Source organism: Oncorhynchus mykiss, chromosome 10, assembly GCF_013265735.2.
Source record: "Oncorhynchus mykiss isolate Arlee chromosome 10, USDA_OmykA_1.1, whole genome shotgun sequence".
Lineage (NCBI taxonomy): Eukaryota > Metazoa > Chordata > Actinopteri > Salmoniformes > Salmonidae > Oncorhynchus > Oncorhynchus mykiss.
In genome coordinates this window covers 85,292,406-85,312,405 of record NC_048574.1, presented here as the reverse complement: position 1 = coordinate 85,312,405, position 20,000 = coordinate 85,292,406, and the positions used below count along the sequence as shown (strand labels likewise).

At 44.5% G+C, this 20,000-nt stretch overlaps 1 protein-coding gene across 1 annotated transcript in view; it reads right to left on the bottom strand.

Annotated features, from left to right (window-relative positions):
• LOC110515949 (ankyrin-2) overlaps positions 1-20,000 on the bottom strand; it is a 212,217-nt gene that overhangs the window by 136,254 nt on the left and 55,963 nt on the right. The window contains exon 3 of the mRNA XM_036934328.1: positions 1,903-2,001. Coding sequence (XP_036790223.1) covers positions 1,903-2,001 — 99 coding nt within the window. The remainder of the gene's footprint in view (positions 1-1,902; positions 2,002-20,000) is intronic.

Here is a 20,000-nt window from a genome sequence, read left to right as displayed (position 1 = left end):
CACTCTAACACTCTCTCTCTCTCTCTCTCTCTCTCTCTCTCTCTCTCTCTCTCTCTCTCTCTCTCTCTGTCTCTCTGTCTGTCTCTCTCTCTGTCTCTCTCTCTCTGTCTCTCAACACCCAGATGGAGTGGGATTCCTAGCAGTGATTTAGACTTTAGAGACACTGATATCCTGCTTTCATCCTCTCTCTCCCGCCATACCTCCCTCTTCTGAGTACTAGAGAGTATAAATGGCCTCTCTCCACCGTTCTCTCTCTCTCTCTCTCTCCAACCCTGTTTCAATTCATTTCAAAGGGCTTCATTGGCATGGGAAACATATGTTAACGTTGCCAAAGCAAACGGAATAGACAAAAAACAAAAGTGAAATAAACAAGAGAAACATCAGTAAACATTACACTCACAAAAGTTTTAAAAGAATATAGACATTATAGACATTTAGACAATATAGACATTTAGACATTATAGACATTTCAAATGTTATATTATTGGCTTTGTACAGTGTTGTAAACAATGTGCAAGTAGTTGAAGTATGACAGGGAAGATAAATAAACAGGTAAATACAGGCTGTATTTAGAATGTTGTTTGTGTTCCACTAGTTGCCCTTTTGTCATGGCAACGGGCCAAACGTCTTGCTGCTGTGATTGGACACTGAGGTATTATTGTCTAACATACAGCACATGGGAGTTTATCAACGTTCGAATTGTTTTCAAATTCCTCTCGTTCGATCCTCACCTCTCTTTCCACCCCCTCTCTCTCTTCCTCTCTCTCCACCCCCCTCTCTATCCACCTCTCTCTCTTCCTCTCTCTCCCCCACCCACCCCTACCCTCAGTATATTCTAAATGTCTCAGAACCTTTAGCAGCAGCGTCAACAGCTGAATTTATGTCTTAACAGATCTGGGACCAGGCTAATTAACTACTAACTACATTAAGTACAATACTACTAAATGTACAAAGGTCGGGGTCAATTCAAACTAAATGTTTTAAGGTCGGGGTCAATTCAAATTACTACTGATGAAATAAAGGTTGGATTCAAGCACTGAGCAAATTTCAGGTCTGCTGAGCGCAAACTTAAACGTTGTGTAAATTCCATGTAACATCCGGCGCACTTTTACTGTGAAAACTGAGGCTGTACCTGCTTTAAGTTAGTTTTACTGTGAACACTGAGGCTGTACCTGCTTTAAGTTAGTTTTACTGTGAACACTGAGGCTGTACCTGCTTTAAGTTAGTTTTACTGTGAACACTGAGGCTCTACCTGCTTTAAGTTACAGTTTTACTGTGAACACTGAGGCTCTACCTGCTTTAAGTTACAGTTTTACTGTGAACACTGAGGCTGTACCTGCTTTAAGTTACAGTTTTACTGTGAAAACTGAGGCTGTACCTGCTTTAAGTTACAGTTTTACTGTGAACACTGAGGCTGTACCTGCTTTAAGTTACAGTTTTACTGTGAACACTGAGGCTGTACCTGCTTTAAGTTACAGTTTTACTGTGAACACTGAGGCTGTACCTGCTTTAAGTTACAGTTTTACTGTGAACACTGAGACTGTACCTGCTTTAAGTTACAGTTTTACTGTGAACACTGAGGCTGTACCTGCTTTAAGTTACAGTTTTACTGTGAACACTGAGGCTGTACCTGCTTTAAGTTACAGTTTTACTGTGAACACTGAGACTGTACCTGCTTTAAGTTACAGTTTTACTGTGAACACTGAGGCTGTACCTGCTTTAAGTTACAGTTTTACTGTGAACACTGAGGCTGTACCTGTTTTTTTTTACCCCCCCACCTCAAAAAAAAAAAAATGTCATAAATAGCTTCAGGTTATTGAGAAGTCATTTTAAAATATATATATTTTTTTCAATTATTAAATTGGAATTTGGGGTTTACTTCCTGACATTTACTTCCTGTACCTTAGTAGCAGAGTCGACGGCGGAGCCTCTCTCCAGTAGTTCTTCCACCAGGTCCTCATGGCCCTCCTTAGCTGCCAGGTGCAGCGCATTCAGACCATTCTGGAACAGAGAAACACAGGTCTCAGGTCAGTGTTATAAACATAAAAACGAAGGCATTCAGACCGTTCTATGACCAGAAACACAGGTCTCAGGTCAGTGATATAAACATAAAAACGAAGGCATTCAGACTGTTCTATGACCAGAAACACAGGTCTCAGGTCAGTGATATAAACATAAAAACGAAGGCATTCAGACCGTTCTATGACCAGAAACACAGGTCTCAGGTCAGTGATATAAACATAAAAACGAAGGCATTCAGACCGTTCTATGACCAGAAACACAGGTCTCAGGTCAGTGTTATAAACATAAAAACGAAGGCATTCAGACCGTTCTATGACCAGAAACACAGGTCTCAGGTCAGTGTTATAAACATAAAAACGAAGGCATTCAGACCGTTCTATGACCAGAAACACAGGTCTCAGGTCAGTGATATAAACATAAAAAACGAAGGCATTCAGACCGTTCTATGACCAGAAACACAGGTCTCAGGTCAGTGTTATAAACATAAAAACGAAGGCATCTTGACTGTTCTATGACCAGAAACACAGGTCTCAGGTCAGTGTTATAAACATAAAAACGAAGGCATTCAGACCGTTCTATGACCAGAAACACAGGTCTCAGGTCAGTGTTATAAACATAAAAACGAAGGCATTCAGACCGTTCTATGACCAGAAACACAGGTCTCAGGTCAGTGATATAAACATAAAAACGAAGGCATTCAGACTGTTCTATGACCAGAAACACAGGTCTCAGGTCAGTGATATAAACATAAAAAACGAAGGCATTCAGACCGTTCTATGACCAGAAACACAGGTCTCAGGTCAGTGTTATAAACATAAAAACGAAGGCATTCAGACCGTTCTATGACCAGAAACACAGATCTCAATGATATAAACATAAGAACTAATGCCAAAATATAACCTTGTTCCCTTTCTAGTGCACTACTTTTGACCCTTCTATAACAGAGAGAGAGAGAGAGACAGGCCTGGAGTCAGTTGATAAACATAAGAACTAAGGCATTCAAACCGTTCTATGACAAGAAACACAGATCTCAGGTCAGTGATATAAACATAAGAACCTTGTTCCCTTTTAGTGCACTACTTTTGACCAGGGCCCCTTAGGGTTCCATTTGGGAGACAACCTGAGTCAGTTAGACGGTAACACGAGAACCGAGATATTCAGCACGTCCCACAACAACAAACACAGGTCACTTCTGTGTATTTCTTTTTTTTATCATGACGATATTTGACTGTGTTATTGTTTTATTGGGGGGTTTTGTTTGCGCTTGAAAGACCAATCAAAAACCTTTAAAAAGTTGAAAAGGAAGTCAGGATTTCCTGACACCGGATGTCAACAAAGTCAAACTGAATCAAGTGGAACGGTTGTCTATCCCATTCAACGAGAGGAAACGATCAGACGTCCTTCTCACCTCAGCTCGTGTGTATCGGACTGTTACCTAGCAACGGGTACTTCTTAAAACATGTCCGACATACAACATAAACAATCCCCCCCCCCCCCCCCCCCCAAAAAAAAGATAACAGCGTAGGATTTTTAAATAAGTAGCAACACTCCAAACCCACACGGAGAAAATCCGTTGTAAAACATAACAGGTGAGCGATTCTGCTTAAACAGCAACGAGGAAACATCCTCTGGTCAGCTTAGACTCAACAGCCAATATGGTCTATTAGCAACACAAGGGAGATGACTCATTGGAGATCCGTGTTTCGTACACAACAGGCATTCAGACAGACCAATGAGACGACAAGAGGAGACACAGATCTGAGGTCAGTTAACAAGCATAAGAACCAACAGGCATTCAGACAGACCAATGAGACGACAAGAGGAGACACAGATCTGAGGTCAGTTAACAAGCATAAGAACCAACAGGCATTCAGACAGACCAATGAGACGACAAGAGGAGACACAGATCTGAGGTCAGTTAACAAGCATAAGAACCAACAGGCATTCAGACAGACCAATGAGTCGACAAGAGGAGACACAGATCTGAGGTCAGTTAACAAGCATAAGAACCAATAGGCATTCAGACAGACCAATGAGACGACAAGAGGAGACACAGATCTGAGGTCAGTTAACAAGCATAAGAACCAATAGGCATTCAGACAGACCAATGAGACGACAAGAGGAGACACAGATCTGAGGTCAGTTACAAGCATAAGAACCAATAGGCATTCAGACAGACCAATGAGACGACAAGAGGAGACACAGATCTGAGGTCAGTTACAAGCATAAGAACCAATAGGCATTCAGACAGACCAATGAGACGACAAGAGGAGACACAGATCTGAGGTCAGTTACCAAGCATAAGAACCAATAGGCATTCAGACAGACCAATGAGACGACAAGAGGAGACACAGATCTGATAAGAACCAATAGGCATTCAGACAGACCAATGAGACGACAAGAGGAGACACAGATCTGAGGTCAGTTACAAGCATAAGAACCAACAGGCATTCAGACAGACCAATGAGACGACAAGAGGAGACACAGATCTGAGGTCAGTTACAAGCATAAGAACCAACAGGCATTCAGACAGACCAATGAGACGACAAGAGGAGACACAGATCTGAGGTCAGTTAACAAGCATAAGAACCAATAGGCATTCAGACAGACCAATGAGACGACAAGAGGAGACACAGATCTGAGGTCAGTTAACAAGCATAAGAACCAACAGGCATTCAGACAGACCAATGAGACGACAAGAGGAGACACAGATCTGAGGTCAGTTACAAACATAAGAACCAACAGGCATTCAGACAGACCAATGAGACAACAAGAGGAGACACAGATCTGAGGTCAGTTACAAACATAAGAACCAACAGGCATTCAGACAGACCAATGAGACGACAAGAGGAGACACAGATCTGAGGTCAGTTACAAGCATAAGAACCAACAGGCATTCAGACAGACCAATGAGACGACAAGAGGAGACACAGATCTGAGGTCAGTTACAAGCATAAGAACCAATAGGCATTCAGACAGACCAATGAGACGACAAGAGGAGACACAGATCTGAGGTCAGTTACAAGCATAAGAACCAATAGGCATTCTGACAGACCAATGAGACGACAAGAGGAGACACAGATCTGAGGTCAGTTACAAGCATAAGAACCAATAGGCATTCAGACAGACCAATGAGACGACAAGAGGAGACACAGATCTGAGGTCAGTGACAAGCATAAGAACCAATAGGCATTCAGACAGACCAATGAGACGACAAGAGGAGACACAGATCTGAGGTCAGTTACAAGCATAAGAACCAACAGGCATTCAGACAGACCAATGAGACAACAAGAGGAGACACAGATCTGAGGTCAGTTACAAGCATAAGAACCAACAGGCATTCAGACAGACCAATGAGACGACAAGAGGAGACACAGATCTGAGGTCAGTTACAAGCATAAGAACCAACAGGCATTCAGACAGACCAATGAGACGACAAGAGGAGACACAGATCTGAGGTCAGTTACAAGCATAAGAACCAATAGGCATTCAGACAGACCAATGAGACGACAAGAGGAGACACAGATCTGAGGTCAGTTAACAAGCATAAGAACCAACAGGCATTCAGACAGACCAATGAGACGACAAGAGGAGACACAGATCTGAGGTCAGTTACAAACATAAGAACCAACAGGCATTCAGACAGACCAATGAGACAACAAGAGGAGACACAGATCTGAGGTCAGTTACAAACATAAGAACCAACAGGCATTCAGACAGACCAATGAGACGACAAGAGGAGACACAGATCTGAGGTCAGTTACAAGCATAAGAACCAACAGGCATTCAGACAGACCAATGAGACGACAAGAGGAGACACAGATCTGAGGTCAGTTACAAGCATAAGAACCAATAGGCATTCAGACAGACCAATGAGACGACAAGAGGAGACACAGATCTGAGGTCAGTTACAAGCATAAGAACCAATAGGCATTCTGACAGACCAATGAGACGACAAGAGGAGACACAGATCTGAGGTCAGTTACAAGCATAAGAACCAATAGGCATTCAGACAGACCAATGAGACGACAAGAGGAGACACAGATCTGAGGTCAGTTACAAGCATAAGAACCAATAGGCATTCAGACAGACCAATGAGACGACAAGAGGAGACACAGATCTGAGGTCAGTTACAAACATAAGAACCAACAGGCATTCAGACAGACCAATGAGACGACAAGAGGAGACACAGATCTGAGGTCAGTTACAAGCATAAGAACCAATAGGCATTCAGACAGACCAATGAGACGACAAGAGGAGACACAGATCTGAGGTCAGTTACAAGCATAAGAACCAACAGGCATTCAGACAGACCAATGAGACGACAAGAGGAGACACAGATCTGAGGTCAGTTAACAAGCATAAGAACCAATAGGCATTCAGACAGACCAATGAGACGACAAGAGGAGACACAGATCTGAGGTCAGTTACCAAGGCATTCGGATCGATGATCAAAGGTAACACAGAGCAGGTCATGAAATTACATAGAGCGTCAACACTGGGCTCCCGAGTGGCGCAGCGGTCTATAAGGCACTGCATCTCTAGTGCTAGAGGCGTCACTACAGACACCCCGGTTCGATTCCAGGGTGTATCACAACCGGCCCGTGATTGGGAGACCCATAGGGCAGCGCCATCATTGTAATTAAGAATTTGTTCTTAATTAACTGACTTTGCCTAGTTAAATAAAGGTTAACATGACAACAACAACCTAACTTGTGACCCCTATGGGACTCCCAATCACGGCCGGATGTGTTACAGCCTGGAATCGAACCAGGGACTGTAGTGACACCTCTGGCATAGGCTTATTATTCCGTTTTGGCTCTAAATCTCTACGTCGTCACATTTAGCCAATTCAACCTAACAGCTGTGTTGCTGCAGCTTCTTTGTTGTAATTACGGCACAGATCCTGGATCAGTTGTATACTCAACAGCGCAAGTCTTTGTTGTAATTACGGCACAGATCCTGGATCAGTTGTATACACACAAGATGTCAACATGGCTCAGGTAGCTAGCTACATGCACTGATAACTGAAGACAAGGATAATATACGTACAGCTGTTGTAAAGGATAACACACACACACACACACACGCACACACACACACACACACACACACACACACACATCACCTCGTCCTCGTCTTCATCCATCCTGTCGTGTGTAGCCAGAGGAGCGAGAGGAATCCCAGCCCTCTCCTCCTCCTCCTCCTCCTCCAGACTATCCCTCTTTCTCCTCCACCTGACTATCTCACTTCTAATCTCTTCTCCTCTATTCTTTATCTTCCTTTCTCTCTCTTCTGTTCTGGTACTCTCTTCTTCTTCTGGTCTGGTAATCTCTTCTTCTTCTTCTGGTCTGGTAATCTCTCTTTCTTCTGTTCTGGTAATCTCTTCTTCTTCTGTTCTGGTACTCTCCTTCTTCTTCTGGTCTGGTAATCTCTTCTTCTTCTGGTCTGGTACCTTCTTCTGGTCTGGTAATCTCTCCTTCTTCAGGTCTGGTAATCTCTCCTTCTTCTGTTCTGGTACTCTCTTCTTCTTCTGTTCTGGTAATCTCTTCTTCTTCTTCTGGTCTGGTAATCTCTCTTTCTTCTGTTCTGGTAATCTCTTCTTCTTCTGTTCTGGTACTCTCCTTCTTCTTCTGGTCTGGTAATCTCTTCTTCTTCTGGTCTGGTACCTTCTTCTGGTCTGGTAATCTCTCCTTCTTCAGGTCTGGTAATCTCTCCTTCTTCTGTTTTGGTAATCTCTTTTTCTGGTCTGGTACTCTCTTCTTCTTCTGTTCTGGTAATCTCTTCTTCTTCTGTTCTGGTAATCTCTTCTTCTTCTGGTCTGGTAATCTCTTCTTCTTCTGGTCTGGTACTCTCTTCTTCTTCTGTTCTGGTAATCTCTTCTTCTTCTGTTCTGGTAATCTCTTCTTCTTCTGGTCTGGTACTCTCTTCTTCTTCTGGTCTGGTACTCTCTTCTTCTTCTGTTCTGGTAATCTCTTCTTCTGGTCTGGTAATCTCTTCTTCTTCTGGTCTGGTACCTTCTTCTGGTCTGGTACTCTCTTCTTCTTCTGGTCTGGTACTCTCTTCTTCTTCTGTTCTGGTAATCTCTCCTTCTTCTGGTCTGGTAATCTCTCCTTCTTCTGTTCTGGTAATCTCTCCTTCTTCTGGTCTGGTAATCTCTCCTTCTTCTGGCCTGGTAATCTCTCCTTCTTCTGGTCTGGTAATCTCTCCTTCTTCTGGTCTTCCAGAGGTTTGGATGTTAAGGGTCCTGTCTGCCTCCTCCTGCCCCCCCTGCGGGCTCTCTCAGTCGGGTTGAGAGAGGAGCTACTGTCCCTCCTGGCTGGTCCTGGAGCCTTCTATGCCACTGTAGTAAAGAGAGGTGTTCATATCCCCTTATCCCTTTCTCTGTTCATCCACCCCCCCCCCCTCACCAATTCCAAAGCCCCCCTCAACTTGGCAGTGGCTCGTACACACACACCACACACACACACATTCACACACAAAAACACACACGCACGTACACACACACACACACACCACACACACACACCCACACACACACACAGAAAAACACACACGCACGTAGACACACACACACACCACACACACACCCACACACACACACAGAAAAACACACACGCATGTAGACACACACACACACACAGAAACACACACACACCACACACACACACATTCACACACAAAAACACACACGCACGTAGACACACACACACACCACACACACACACACACACACACACAGAAACACACACGCACGTACACACACAGTGAGTCGTTCAAATGCCAAAGAGCCATGGGGTACGGGCTTTCTGCACTGTCATAGAGACTACCAAGGACACACACATTTAGAAGCTTCTGAAAATGTCAAGGGAAAAGTAGTAGCCTGCATTCCGGACAGGGGCCATAGAGTTTGATAGAGCACACACAGTGTGTTAGAGTCGCCTGGAAGGAGGAGGTGTGTCTCAGAAAGGAGAACACGGGCCATAGAGTTTGATAGAGCACACACAGTGTGTTAGAGTCGCCTGGAAGGAGGAGGTGTGTCTCAGAAAGGAGAACACGGGGCCATAGAGTTTGATAGAGCACACACATTGTGTTAGAGTCACCTGGAAGGAGGAGGTGAGTCTCAGAAAGGAGAACACGGGGCCATAGAGTTTGATAGAGCACACACAGTGTGTTAGAGTCGCCTGGAAGGAGGAGGTGTGTCTCAGAAAGGAGAACACGGGGCCATAGAGTTCGATAGAGCACACCCAGTGTGTTAGAGTCACCTGGAAGGAGGAGGTGTGTCTCAGAAAGGAGAACACGGGGCCATAGAGTTTGATAGAGCACATACTTAGAAAGCTTCAAAGAGCAAAGATGAGCCTCAGCTGATAACACTCTGTCAGGTCAACTCAGTGATGATCATGTGACACACCATGCCCTTTCATTGGCCAGCAGTTCAATATCACGTTTCAAATACCTGGTCATTTCTGTACCAGGAAATGGAGTGCAACCAAATATATCTCAGTTTCCAGGGACGGACCTGGTTGGTCCCCATTGACATAAACTTAGAGGGCAGAAATGTTGTGGACAGTCCATGGTTCAAATACTATTTCAGATAGTCCAAATAATTTGTGGCTGATTCATAGACACATATTATTATTAAGCCCTGACTTGGACTAAAAAGCATTCTCCATAGAGATTCTCTACTGAAAGTGCTTTTAAGAACAGGACCATGTGTAATCTGTGTCTGGGAAACTGGCCCCAAGCATTAAGAACAGGACTAGGACTAATCTGTGTCTGGGAAACTGGCCCCAAGCATTAAGAACAGGACTAGAATCACAATAACACCCTATGGAACCAATAGAACCACTATAACTCCCTATGGAACCAACAGAACCACAATAACACCCTATGGAACCAATATAACCACTATAACTCCCTATGGAACCAACAGAACCACAATAATACCCTATGGAACCAATAGAACCACTATAACTCCCTATGGAACCAACAGAACCACAATAACACCCTATGGAACCAATAGAACCACAATAACACCCTATGGAACCAATTGAACCACTATAACACCCTATGGAACCAATAGAACCACTATAACACCCTATGCCAGTGGTTTTATAAACCTATGTTACCTGACTCACCTCATAAAGGACTTGATGATTAGTTGACAAGTTGAATCAGCCGTGTTAGATGTGGAATAGATCAAACATGGGGATCCCCTGCCCTATGGAACCAATAGAACCACTATAACACCCTATGGAACCAATATAACCACAATAACACCCTATGGAACCAATATAACCACAATAACACCCTATGGAACCAATATAACCACAATAACACCCTATGGAACCAATAGAACCACAATAACACCCTATGGAACCAATAGAACCACAATAACACCCTATGGAACCAATAGAACCACAATAACACCCTATCTGAACCAATAGAACCACTATAACACCCTATGCCAGTAGTTTTATAAACCAATGGACTGGGGTCCCCTGCCCTATGGAACCAATAGAATCAGGTATTTTATGTTTGTGGGATGTTTTACAGCTTTCCATGATATACCTACTCTGGTCACTCTCTAACACACAGACCTCTCTAACACACAGAGATCTCTCTGATACACACAGCGACCTCTCTAACACACACAGTGACCTCTCTAACACACACAGAGTCCTCTCTAACAGACAGAATCCTATCTAACAGACAGAATCCTCTCTAACACAAAGAGACCTCTATAACACACAGAGACCTCTCTAACAGACAGAATCCTATCTAACAGACAGAATCCTCTCTAACACACAGATACCTCTCTAACACACACAGAGACCTCTCTAACACACAGAATCCTCTCTAACAGACAGAATCCTCTCTAACACACAGATACCTCTCTAACACACACAGAGACCTCTCTAACACACAGAATCCTCTCTAACACAAACATAGACCTCTCTAACACAGCGACCTCTCTAACACACACAGATACTTCTCTAAGACACATAATCCTCTCTAACACACATAATCCTCTCTAACACACACAGAGACCTCTCTAATACACACAGAGACCTCTAACACACACATAGCACTCTCTAACACACAGAGAGACGTCTCTAACACACACAGAGACCTCTCTAACACACACAGAGATCTCTCTAACACACAGAGACCTCTAACACACAGATAACTCTAACACACACAGAGACCACTCTAATACACACAGAGACCTCTAACACACACATAGACCTCTCTAACACACAGATACCTCTCTAACAAACACATAGACCTCTCTAACACACAGATACCTCTCTAACAAACACAGAGACCTCTCTAACACACACAGATAACTCTCTAACACACAGAGAGAACTCTAACACACAGAGAGACCTCTCTAACACACACACACACACACACAGGGCACACACAGGGCACACACACACACACACACACACACACATAGACACACACACACAGGGCACACACAGGGCACACACACCAGACTTAATCCCCTGTCCGGGTGAACTGTGAGAGAGGGACAAACAGATCCCTGTATCCATCTCACCACCTGGCTTATTCATTTAGCTAATGTACTAGCCTACAGCACACACACACACACACACACACACACACACACACACACACACACACACACACAGGTGATCTCTGATCCTTTGACCGAGCAGATCACATGGCAGGCTGACTTGACCGAGCAGCACGATATGTCCACCTACCACCGGCAGGCGGAGAGAGAGATTACGGTAACAACCCTTCTTGGTACCAGGTAGAACCCCTCTTTGCTTTGAAAAAAGGGTTCTACCTGGAACCAAAAAGGGGTTCCTCAAAAGAGGTTCTCCTATGGGGACAGCAGAAACCTTTAGGGGTGTTAAGAGTGTACCACACACACACACGCACACACACACACACACACACACACACACACACACACACACACACACACACACACACACACACACACACACATCAACTAGCGGCGTCCGGGGTTAGGGAGGGTTTGGTCGATAGGGATATCCTTGTCTCATCGCGCACCAGCGACTCCTGTGGCGGGCCCGGGCGCAGTGCGCGCTAACCAAGGTCGCCAGGTGTACGGTGTTTCATCCAACACATTGGTGCGGCTGGGTTGGATGTGCGTTGTGTCAGGAAGCAGTGCGGCTTGGTTGGGTTGTGTTTAGGAGGACGCATTTCTCTCTGCCGAGTCCGTACGGGAGTTGTAGCGATGAGCCAAGACTGTAACTACCAATTGGATACCATTAAACTAGGGAGTAGAAAGGGGGCAAAAAAAAAGCTATGTAGTTTGACACACGATAATGAAAGTTTGATGTTTTCTGATTGACTGATGAAACAGAGGCTATATGGGTCCCAATCAGCACCCTATTCCCTATATAGTGCACTACTTTAGACCAGAGCCCTATGGCACCCTATTCCCTATATAGTGCACTACATAAGAGAGGAAGAGGGACAAATAAAAGACTGTAAGAGAGGAAGAGGGACAAATAAAAGACTGTAAGAGAGGAAGAGGGACAAATAAAAGACTGTAAGAGAGGAAGAGGGACAAATAAAAGACTGTAAGAGAGGAAGAGGGGCAAATAAAAGACTGTAAGAGAGGAAGAGAGACAAATAAAAGACTGTAAGAGAGGAAGAGAGACAAATAAAAGACTGTAAGAGAGGAAGAGGGACAAATAAAAGACTGTAAGAGAGGAAGAGAGACAAATAAAAGACTGTAAGAGAGGAAGAGGGACAAATAAAAGACTGTAAGAGAGGAAGAGGGACAAATAAAAGACTGTAAGAGAGGAAGAGGGACAAATAAAAGACTGTAAGAGAGGAAGAGGGACAAATAAAAGACTGTAAGAGAGGAAGAGGGACAACTAAAAGACTGTAAGAGAGGAAGAGAGACAAATAAAAGACTGTAAGAGAGGAAGAGGGACAAATAAAAGACTGTAAGAGAGGAAGAGGGACAAATAAAAGACTGTAAGAGAGGAAGAGGGACAAATAAAAGACTGTAAGAGAGGAAGAGGGACAAATAAAAGACTGTAAGAGAGGAAGAGAGACAAATAAAAGACTGTAAGAGAGGAAGAGGGGAAGAGGGACAAATAAAAGACTGTAAGAGAGGAAGAGAGACAAATAAAAGACTGTAAGAGAGGAAGAGGGACAAATAAAAGACTGTAAGAGGGGAAGATGGACAAATAAAAGACTGTAAGAGAGGAAGAGAGACAAATAAAAGACTGTAAGAGAGGAAGAGGGACAAATAAAAGACTGTAAGAGAGGAAGAGAGACAAATAAAAGACTGTAAGAGAGGAAGAGGGACAAATAAAAGACTGTAAGAGAGGAAGAGAGACAAATAAAAGACTGTAAGAGAGGAAGAGGGACAAATAAAAGACTGTAAGAGGGGAAGAGAGACAAATAAAAGACTGTAAGAGAGGAAGAGGGACAAATAAAATACTGTAAGAGGGGAAGAGAGACAAATAAAAGACTGTAAGAGAGGAAGAGAGACAAATAAAAGACTGTAAGAGAGGAAGAGGGACAAATAAAAGACTGTAAGAGAGGAAGAGAGACAAATAAAAGACTGTAAGAGAGGAAGAGGGACAAATAAAAGACTGTAAGAGGGGAAGAGAGACAAATAAAAGACTGTAAGAGAGGAAGAGAGACAAATAAAAGACTGTAAGAGAGGAAGAGGGACAAATAAAAGACTGTAAGAGAGGAAGAGGGGCAAATAAAAGACTGTAAGAGAGGAAGAGAGACAAATAAAAGACTGTAAGAGAGGAAGAGGGACAAATAAAAGACTGTAAGAGGGGAAGAGGGGCAAATAAAAGACTGTAAGAGAGGAAGAGAGACAAATAAAAGACTGTAAGAGGGGAAGATGGACAAATAAAAGACTGTAAGAGAGGAAGAGAGACAAATAAAAGACTGTAAGAGAGGAAGAGGGACAAATAAAAGACTGTAAGAGGGGAAGAGGGACAAATAAAATACGCTAAGAGGGGAAGAGGGACAAATAAAAGACTGTAAGAGAGGAAGAGGGACAAATAAAAATATGTGGATTAAAGAGCATTATTACATCAATATTACTCTCCCAGGATTACCAAGAGGGAGGATTACGACAGAGAGGAGAGTTGGGCCTTTTATTAAAGGGATAGAGGTTGAAGGGGGACATACACACAGAGACAGGGGAACACACACACATACAGAGAGACAGGGGAACACACACACACACAGAGAGACAGGGGAACACACACACACACAGAGACAGGGGAACACACACACACACACAGAGAGACAGGGGAACACACACACACACAGAGACAGGGGAACACACACACACACACAGAGAGACAGGGGAACACACACACACACAGAGACAGGGGAACACACACACACACACAGAGAGACAGGGGAACACACACACACACAGAGACAGGGGAACACACACACACACAGAGAGACAGGGGAACACACACACACACAGAGACAGGGGAACACACACACACACACAGAGACAGGGGAACACACACACACACAGAGAGACAGGGGAACACACACACACACAGAGACAGGGGAACACACACACACACAGAGACAGGGGAACACACACACACACAGAGAGACAGGGGAACACACACACACACAGAGACAGGGGAACACACACACACACAGAGACAGGGGAACACACACACACACAGAGACAGGGGAACACACACACACACACAGAGAGACAGGGGAACACACACACACACAGAGACAGGGGAACACACACACACACACAGAGACAGGGGAACACACACACACACAGAGAGACAGGGGAACACACACACACACAGAGACAGGGGAACACACACACACACACAGAGACAGGGGAACACACACACACACAGAGACAGGGGAACACACACACACACAGAGACAGGGGAACACACACACACACAGAGACAGGGGAACACACACACACAGAGAGACAGGGGAACACACACACACACACAGAGAGACAGGGGAGCACACACACACAGAGAGACAGGGGAACACACACACACACACAGAGAGACAGGGGAGCACACACACACAGAGAGACAGGGGAACACACACACACACACAGAGAGACAGGGGAACACACACACACACACACACAGAGAGACAGGGGAACACACACACACACACACACAGAGAGACAGGGGAACACACACACACACACACACACAGAGAGAGACAGGGGAACACACACACACACACACACACAGAGACAGGGGAACACACACACATACACACACAGAGAGACAGGGGAACACACACACACACACACACACAGAGACAGGGGAACACACACACACACACACACAGAGACAGGGGAACACACACACATACACACACAGAGAGACAGGGGAACACACACACACACACACACAGAGACAGGGGAACACACACACACACACACACAGAGAGACAGGGGAACACACACACACACACACACAGAGAGACAGGGGAACACACACACACACACACACAGAGACAGGGGAACACACACACACACACAGAGACAGGGGAACACACACACACACACACACAGAGACAGGGGAACACACACACACACACACACAGAGACAGGGGAACACACACACACACACACACACAGAGACAGGGGAACACACACACACACACACACAGAGACAGGGGAAAACACACACACACACACACAGAGACAGGGGAACACACACACACAGAGAGACAGGGGAACACACACACACAGACACACAGAGACAGGGGAACACACACACACACACTCACACAGAGACAGGGGAACACACACACACACACACACACAGAGACAGGGGAACACACACACACACACACACAGAGAGACAGGGGAACACACACACACACACACACAGACAGGGGAACACACACACACACACACACAGAGAGACAGGGGAACACACACACACACACACACAGACAGGGGAACACACACACACACACTCAGAGACAGGGGAACACACACACACAGAGAGACAGGGGAACACACACACACAGACACACAGAGACAGGGGAACACACACACACACACTCACACACACAGAGACAGGGGAACACACACACACACACACACAGTCTCTCTCTGTCTCTCTCTCTCTCTTTGTCTCTCTCCACCTGAAGTCTTGATCATGTGTCTGGTAATGGTTACATGGCACCTTGTTCCCTACATAGTGACCTATAGGCACATGTCTAAAGTAGGGCACTACATAGGGAATAGGTTGCCATAGGCCCTTGTCAAAAGTAGGGCACTACGTAGGGAACAGGGTGACATAGGCCTGGTTAAAAGTAGGGCACTGCGTTTGGGACTATGTCTGTAGTAATTGTGTCCTGAATCCCATGATCAGGGATTGGTGTTTGAAATAAACAACATTCACATGGCCTTTAGATTGGACAGCAGCCACACACACATTCGTTGAGGACTACTCTGTCACTAATATCAATGATAAAAGAGACAGGTGACGGAGGCATGGACGGAGAGTTACTGTACATGGACCAGAGGTAGTTCATATATACCAGTCATTAGACGTGTTATAGAGACCAGAGGTAGTTAATATAGACCAGTCATTAGATGTGTTATATAGACCAGAGGTAGTTCATATATACCAGTCATTAGATGTGTTATATAGACCAGAGGTAGTTCATATATACCAGTCATTAGACGTGTTATAGAGACCAGAGGTAGTTAATATAGACCAGTCATTAGATGTGTTATATAGACCAGAGGTAGTTCATATAGACCAGTCATTAGACGTGTTATAGAGACCAGAGGTAGTTAATATAGACCAGTCATTAGATGTGTTATATAGACCAGAGGTAGTTCATATATACCAGCCATTAGATGTGTTATATAGACCAGAGGTAGTTAATATAGACCAGCCATTAGATGTGTTATGTAGGCCAGAGGTAGTTCATATATACCAGCCATTAGATGTGTTATGTAGGCCAGAGGTAGTTCATATATACCAGAGGTAGTTCATATAGACCAGTCATTAGATGTGTTATGTAGACCAGAGGTAGTTCATATAGACCAGTCATTAGACGGTGTTACATGGACTAGAGGTAGTTAATATATACCAGTCATTAGACGTGTTACATGGACCAGAGGTAGTTCATATAGACCAGTCATTAGACAGTGTTACATGGACTAGAGGTAGTTAATATATACCAGTCATTAGACGTGTTACATGGACCAGAGGTAGTTCATATAGACCAGTCATTAGACGTGTTACATGGACCAGAGGTAGCTCATATAGACCAGTCATTAGACGTGTTACATGGACCAGAGGTAGCTCATATAGACCAGTCATTAGACGTGTTACATGGACCAGAGGTAGTTCATATAGACCAGTCATTATACGTGTTATATAGACCAGAGGTAGATCATATAGACCAGTCATTAGACGTGTTATATAGACCAGAGGTAGATCATATAGACCAGTCATTAGACGTGTTATATAGACCAGAGGTAGATCATATAGACCAGTCATTAGACGTGTTATATAGACCAGAGGTAGATCATATATACCAGAGGTAGTTCATATATACCAGTCATTAGATGTGTTATATAGACCAGAGGTAGTTCATATATACCAGTCATTAGACGTGTTATAGAGACCAGAGGTAGTTAATATAGACCAGTCATTAGATGTGTTATATAGACCAGAGGTAGTTCATATAGACCAGTCATTAGACGTGTTATATAGACCAGAGGTAGATCATATAGACCAGTCATTAGATGTGTTACATGGACCAGAGGTAGTTCATATAGACCAGTCATTAGACGTGTTATATAGACCAGAGGTAGATCATATAGACCAGTCATTAGACGTGTTATATAGACCAGAGGTAGTTCATATAGACCAGTCATTAGATGTGTTATATAGACCAGAGGTAGTTCATATAGACCAGTCATTAGACGTGTTATATAGACCAGAGGTAGTTCATATATCCCAGTCATTAGACAGTGTTACATGGACCAGAGGTAGATCATATATCCCAGTGGACCCTAACTACGCATTTCACTTAGTCTACAACTGTAGTTTACGAAGCATGTGACTAATACCATTTGATTTGATTTGATTTTCTTGAACAATATAATTTTTATAAACGCCTCATCAGTTTAGTTGTCGTCAGAACACACAACGTGCCTTTGTTTTTCGTCCATCGTTTTGTCCACGTAATTGTAAATAAACACGATAAAGCCTCAAAACACGGTTACAACTATCATTCTGATCTCCACGGACGCTCAGTCCTCGCATCCATCCGTACCTCCGTCTATACGTTTGAGAGTGTTGACGTTTTCTCCAGACCCATCGCTCAGCTGTTAACCAATCAAAACAAAGTGTTTGGGTGGACCGACCTTGTTTCCTGAATCCCAGATTGCCCCTTGAATGGTATTTACAGCAGGTCACCTGACGCCCCAACGAACAGATACGAAGGGCAGGCCTCTCCTGTTACACTGACCGGGAGGGGAGGGTGTGTGTCTGTTGGGGAGGGTGGGGAGGGTATGTGTCTGTTGGGGAGGAGGGTGTGTGTCTGTTGGGGAGGGGGGGGGGGGGGGGGTCTGTTGGGGAGGGGGGGGGGGGGGGTCTGTTGGGGAGGGTGGGGAGGGTATGTGTCTGTTGGGGAGGAGGGTGTGTGTCTGTTGGGGAGGAGGGTGTGTGTCTGTTGGGGAGGGGGTGTGTGTCTGGTGGGGGGGGGGGGGGCTGGGTGTGAGCAAGCGTATTTGTGTGTGTTGGAGGAGATACAGGTTTGTGTGTGTGTGTGTGTGTGTGTGTGTATGTGTGTGTGTGTGTGTGTGTGTGTGTGTGTGTGTGTATGTGTGTATGATTTTGTGCTGTGTAGGTTTATGTTTATGCGTGTGTCGTTGGATCAGTTTACCTTCCTCAAATCCTAATCTTAACCACTAGGGGAGAAAAAAACCCAAAACAACAGACCTCAGATCAGTTACTAGGGAAACCAGATAATACTGAATCCATACGAGACTCTATAGTGGTTACAGTAGGCTGCTGGACCGGAGGCTACACTTAGCTTCAGACCTCAGATCAGTTACTAGGGAAACCAGATAATACTGAATCCATACGAGACTCTATAGTGGTTACAGTAGGCTGCTGGACCGGAGGCTACACTTAGCTTCAGCCAATAGGCTTAGCTTCAGACCTCAGATCAGTTACTAGGGAAACCAGATAATACTGAATCCATACGAGACTCTATAGTGGTTACAGTAGGCTGCTGGACCAGAGGCTACACTTAGCTTCAGACCTCAGATCAGTTACTAGGGAAACCAGATAATACTCTGTGAATCCATACGAGACTCTATAGTGGTTACAGTAGGCTGCTGGACCAGAGGCTACACTTAGCTTCAGCCAATAGGCTTAGCTTCAGACCTCAGATCAGTTACTAGGGAAACCAGATAATACTGAATCCATACGAGACTCTATAGTGGTTACAGTAGGCTGCTGGACCAGAGGCTACATTTAGCTTCAGACCTCAGATCAGTTACTAGGGAAACCAGATAATACTGAATCCATACGAGACTCTATAGTGGTTACAGTAGGCTGCTGGACCAGAGGCTACATTTAGCTTCAGCCAATAGGCTTAGCTTCAGACCTCAGATCAGTTACTAGGGAAACCAGATAATACTGAATCCATACGAGACTCTATAGTGGTTACAGTAGGCTGCTGGACCGGAGGCTACACTTAGCTTCAGCCAATAGGCTTAGCTTCAGACCTCAGATCAGTTACTAGGGAAACCAGATAATACTGAATCCATACGAGACTCTATAGTGGTTACAGTAGGCTGCTGGACCGGAGGCTACACTTAGCTTCAGCCAATAGGCTTAGCTTCAGACCTCAGATCAGTTACTAGGGAAACCAGATAATACTGAATCCATACGAGACTCTATAGTGGTTACAGTAGGCTGCTGGACCGGAGGCTA